Source organism: Portunus trituberculatus, chromosome 21 (assembly GCF_017591435.1).
Source record: "Portunus trituberculatus isolate SZX2019 chromosome 21, ASM1759143v1, whole genome shotgun sequence".
In the NCBI taxonomy this organism is placed as follows: domain Eukaryota; kingdom Metazoa; phylum Arthropoda; class Malacostraca; order Decapoda; family Portunidae; genus Portunus; species Portunus trituberculatus.
In genome coordinates, this window is record NC_059275.1 from 821,667 (window position 1) to 827,666 (window position 6,000).

General features: G+C 42.0%; 1 protein-coding gene across 3 annotated transcripts in view; it reads right to left on the minus strand.

Annotated features, from left to right (window-relative positions):
* The window catches only part of LOC123506846 (SUMO-activating enzyme subunit 2-like), a 254,108-nt gene extending 248,108 nt beyond the window's left edge, over positions 1-6,000 (minus strand). For all 3 annotated transcript variants that reach the window (XM_045259200.1, XM_045259199.1, XM_045259201.1), the window contains exon 1: positions 5,843-6,000. In XM_045259200.1, the coding sequence (XP_045115135.1) occupies positions 5,843-5,974 (132 nt within the window). In that variant the 5' untranslated portion in view covers positions 5,975-6,000. The remainder of the gene's footprint in view (positions 1-5,842) is intronic.

Genomic DNA, 6,000 nt, shown 5'->3' on the forward strand with positions numbered 1-6,000 from the left:
TAAATTCATCTGTGCTGTTTATCTCTCCCTAACTCTTCTGACTATAGTAATTTCTTCGACTACTTAACTTCTAAAGTGGAGCACATTCTGTCCCTCTACCCTTTCGCTGAGATTTCCATTCTTGGAGATTTCAATGTTCACCACCAGCTTTGGCTTTCCTCTCCCTTCACTGACCACCCTGGTGAACTAGCCTTCAACTTTGCTATCCTCCATGACCTAGAGCAACTGGTGCAGCACCCTACTCGTATTCCTGACCGTCTTGGAGACACGCCCAACATTCTTGATCTCTTCCTCACCTCTAACCCTTCTGCTTATGCTGTCACCCTTTCATCTCCGTTGGGCTCCTCCGATCACAATCTCATTTCTGTATCTTGTCCTATTTTTCCAATCCCTCTGCAGGATCCCCAAAGAACGAAGGTGCCTCTGGCGTTTTGCCTCTGCCAGTTGGGGGACCTGAGGAGGTATTATGCTGATTTTCCCTGGAATGATTATTGCTTCCGTGTCAGAGACCCATCTCTTTGTGCTGAACGCATAACAGAGGTGTTAGTATCTGGCATGGAGGCGTACATTCCTCATTCTTCTTCTCAACCTAAACCTTCTAAACCTTGGTTTAACTCAGCCTGTTCTCGTGCTATACATGATAGAGAGGTTGCCCACAAAAGGTACTTGAGCCTTCCATCTCCTGAATCTCATGCACTTTATATCTCTGCCAAGTCTGTTCTTCAACTTGCCAAACACTCTTTCATAAATAGGAAATGTCAAAATCTTTCAAACTCAAACTCTCCTCGTGACTTCTGGCATCTAGCCAAAAACATCTCAAATAACTTCACTTTTTCATCTTTCCCTCCTTTATTTCATCCTGATGGCACCACTGCCATCTCTTCTGTCTCTAAAGCTGAACTCTTTTCTCAAACCTTTGCTCACAACTCCACCTTGGACGATTCTGGGCTTGTCCTCCTCTCCTCCTCCCTCTGACTATTTCATGTCTACAATCAAAATTCTTCGTAATGATGTTTTCCATGCCCTTGCTGGCCTAAACCCTCGGAAGGCTTATGGACCTGATGGGGTCCCTCCTATTGTTCTCAAAAACTGTGCTTCTGTGCTTGCACCTTGCCTGGCCAAACTCTTCCAACTTTGTCTATCGACTTCTACCTTTCCTTCCTGCTGGAAGTTCGCCTACATTCAGCCTGTTCCTAAAAAGGGTGACCGTTCTAACCCCTCAAACTACCGTCCTATAGCTTTAATCTCTTGCTTGTCTAAAGTTTTTAATCTATCCTGAATAGGAAGATTCTCAAACATCTGTCACTTCACAATCTTCTGTCTGATCGCCAGTATGGCTTCCGTCAAGGTCGCTCTACTGGTGATCTTCTGGCTTTCCTTACTGAGTCTTGGTCATCCTCTTTTAGAGATTTCGGTGAAACTTTTGCTGTTGCGTTAGACATATCAAAAGCTTTTGATAGAGTCTGGCATAAAGCTTTGATTTCAAAACTGCCCTCTTACGGCTTCTATCCTTCTCTCTGCAACTTTATCTCATGTTTCCTTTCCGACCGCTCTATTGCTGCTGTGGTAGACGGCTACTGTTCTTCTCCTAAACCTATTAATAGTGGTGTTCCTCAGGGTTCTGTCCTGTCACCCACTCTCTTTCTATTATTCATTAATGACCTTCTTAACCAAACTTCTTGCCCTATCCACTCCTACGCTGATGATACCACCCTACATCTTTCCACGTTCTTTCAGAGACGTCCAACCCTTCAGGAAATTAACAGATCACGCGGGGACGCCACGGAACGCCTGACTTCCGATCTTTCTAAAATTTCCGATTGGGGCAGAGAAAATCTAGTAGTTTTCAATGCCTCAAAACTCAATTCCTCCATCTATCAACTCGACACAACCTTCCAGACAACTATCCCCTCTTCTTCAATGACACTCAACTGTCTTCCTCTTCCACAATGAATATCCTCGGTCTGTCCTTTGCTCATAATCTTAACTGGAAACTTCACATCTCATCTCTTGCTAAAACAGCTTCTATGAAGTTAGGTGTTCTGAGGCGTCTCCGCCAGTTTTTCTCGCCCTCCAACTGCTTACTCTGTATAAGGGCCTTATCCGTCCCTGTATGGAGTACTCTTCGCATGTTTGGGGGTTCCAGTCACACAGCTTTGCTTGATAGGGTGGAATCGAAAGCTCTTCGTCTCATCAACTCCCTCCTCTGACTAACTGTCTTCAGTCTCTTTCTCACCGCCGAAATGTTGCATCCCTTTCTAAATTTTATCGCTATTTTCATGGTAACTGTTCTACTGATCTTGCTAACTGCATGCCTCCCCTCCTCCTGCAGCCACGTTGCACAAGGCTTTCTTCTTCCTCTCATCCCTATTCTGTCCAACTCTCTAATGCAAGAGTTAACCAGTATGCTCAATCATTCATCCCTTTCACTGGTAAACTCTGGAACTCCTTCCATGCATCTGTATTTCCAAATTCCTACAACTTGTCTTCTTTTAAGAGGGAGGTATCGAGGCATTTACTCCCCTAATTCTGGCTGACGGTTTTGGCACTTTTTGTACTCTTTGGAGAGCCAGCGCTCAAGTGGGCTTTTTTCTAACTTCCTTTTTTTTGCCCTTGGCTGGCCCTCTTCCCTACGTAAAAAAAAAAAAAAAAAAAAAAAAAATCACCAGACTCAGGATTGGCCACACCTGCCTCAATGCCCACCTACACAGGCTGGGCATGACTGACTCTCTCCTCTGCCACTGGTGCCCTATCCAGCCTGACACCCCAGAACACCTGCTGCTGCACTGCCATCAGCACCACTCACACCATGTGGCCCTCCTCCACTCACTGTCTGTAATTCACTCTCACTGGCCAACACTGACTGACCTCCTGGATGGCTGCACAAATACCAATCAGGGTTTCAAGACACTCAACCTCACCAGGACCTTCCTAAAAAAAACAAATCAGCTCCACCGCATATAGCCTGACCACACCACCTCCGCATCGGACCTTTGAGGCACTAGAGGCTGTGACACAGCTTGCACGGCCCCAACAAACCCCCAAGAAGAAGAAGAAGGTGGTTTGAAAATGCAGTATCGATGTGAGAGAAAAAGAGTTTAACTAGGTCCTTAAAAGTTAATTTTACAGCAAAAAAATATTATGCAAATGGTGTTCGATGAGATAGCAGCCACTCTCTGATAACTGCTTCCCTCTATGCAGGATGTTGTTGGAGGTGAGAATTGAATACTTGTGATTTAATTTGATCGCAATTGTCATCGTCTTCTTAGTGTTTTATTGGGGCCGTGCAGGCTGTGCGGCACAGCCTCTGGTGCCCCTAAGGTACAGTATGCAGTGGTTAAGTGTTCAGGTTAAATGCGGTGGAACTGTTTTGATTTTTGTAAGGAGGTCCTGGTGAGGTTGCGAGTCTTGAAAGCGTCATCGTCACCAGAGGAAGACATCTTGTTGGTTAGTTGTTTGTTTACATTCACTTCCCGCCAGAGTACTTAGGGAGGGTGTAGACAGTATTTCTGAAGCACTTAAGTTAATCTTTGAAAGATTGCTGAGATACCTCAGGACTGGAAGTTAGCTAATATTTAAAAAAGGTGGAAGGATGATGCGAATAATTATAGACCAATCAGTTTAACTAGTATAGTATGTAAGATACTAGAGAAAATCATTAAGGGTAGTATTTGGGAGCATTTAAATGAGAATAGATTAATTAGAGATACCCAACTTTAGATCAGGGAGGTCCTGTCTTACAAATTTGCTTGATATCTTAGAATATATTACCAAGGAGTTAGATGATGGAAATAGCACAGATGTTATATATCTAGATTTTAGCAAGGCGTTTGATGAAGTACCGCATAGGAGGCTAGTGTACAAATTGAGACTACATGGGATAGGGGGTAGGTTAGTTGATCGGATTAGTGAATGGCTTTCTGATAGGAAACAGAGAGTAGTATTAAATGGGACAATGTCTGAGTGGAAGGAAGTGGTTAGTGGGGTACCCCAAGGATCAGTGCTAGGACCTCTTGTTTTCTTGGTGTACATTAACGATTTAGATATAGGAATTAGTAGCAAAGTATCAAAGTTTGCACATGATACTAAGATAGCATGTGCAGTACAGGGTAAAAAGGACAATTACAGAATACAACAAGACCTGGACAGGCTGATAGCATGGGCAGACAGGTGGCAGATGGAGTTTAATTCTAAGAAGTGTCAGGTTATGCATTTAGGTAAAGACAACACAAATTTTAGCTATGAGATGGAGGTATGTTGGCTAGAGGCAGTAGAGGAGGGAAAGGATTTAGGAGTAGTGATAGACAGGATTAAAATTTTCAAAGCAATGTTTAGAAGCAAGAAATAGGGCAAATAGGATCCTGGGTTTTATAAATAGAAATGTTAGTTATAAAAGTAAGGAAGTGGTGCGTAGCTTATATAATTCCTATGTTAGGCCCCATTTAGAGTATTGCATACAGACCTGGTCACCCAATTATAGGCAGGATATCAACATGTTAGAAGCAGTTCAGAGAAGAGCAACTAGGATGATACCAGCATTAAAGTGCCTGGAGTATAGATATAGATTAAAGGAATTAAACATGTTTTCATTTGAGAGGAGATGTATAAGAGGGGATATGATAGAGTTATTTAAAATGTTCTCAGATACAAACTACATAGATGTGAGATCTTTCTTTACCTTAGAGGAGGGAAGTAGGACTACAAATCATGGCAGGAAGATTAGAAAGCAAGGCTGCAGGTTAGATAGAAGAAAATATTTCTTTAGTCATAGGGTGGTACACTTCTGGAATGCATTGCCCGAGAGGGTTGTAAATAGCACTAGTTTGACAATGTTTAAAACAGATTAGATAAGCACTTAAATTTATTAGATTTATAATTATGTATAGTGCTGCATGATAGTTTTTATAAGAAATTTACTATAGTTAAACAAGACATGATCCCCATGTATGGGGTTCACACATAGTATATAATGTATTGTGTACTTGTAAGTGTATCTTTAAGTACTGATGACGAGGCCTGGTGGCCCTTTGTTATCCTATTATTTATGTTATGTTATGTTAGGTGATACTTCCCAGTCGCTTTATCTGAACGTGTTCCGACTAGAAGGGCTCAGTCTATACTTCTAGCGACTTGCAATCTCAGTTGCATATTAACATGTGAGAACCGGCCTTTAATTAAAACTGCAAATTTACTTATTTAATAAAAGAAAACAGAGAGAGAGAGAGAGAGAGAGAGAGAGAGAGAATCATGGCCCGACGTGATAATACTGCGAGAATGCACAATTGGCAACTCAAACCTAGTATACGCGGCCCAGTAAGAAAGATAACAAATGCTATATACTTCACAAATAATGCTGTCACATCATTATGTTCCTTTCAGTATTTCTAGTCGGTGCCACAGACGGAACATGCCCGCAAGGTGTATATACCCTGAAGTACTGGTGTATAGGATTACAAGGTGTTAATGGGCCAAATATTTAGAATTAGTATATAATGTATTGTGTACTTGTAAGTGTATCTTTAAGTACTGATGACGAGGTCGCTGTGCGACTGATACAGGATAACCTAGATGGGCCCTGGTGGCCCTTTGTTATCCTATTATTTATGTTATGTTATGTTATACTGTTAGGTCACATCTTGGCCTCCCACTTGTAATATATTGTTCAGTAACATGTGCATTTACTAAGACGAATAACATGCTTTACAATACCTTTACGTTCACATTAAACAAATAATAACTAATAGCTAATGGAAAACTCACACGACATCGGAAACAAACAAATTTTGGAAGAAACACAAGCAACTTGTCTAGGACTCGGCTCTGGTACATACGGCATACTTACCACTTCTATATCCTCAAATCCAGTTAATACCAGATTTTTCAGTAATTCACAGCCAATACCACCGGCACCAACTACCAAGATGCGGCAAGAAGCCAGACGCGGCATAAAGTCCTTCTCTTTCGGCACCGCCATTTTGAATTAGGGAATGGGGAGCAGTG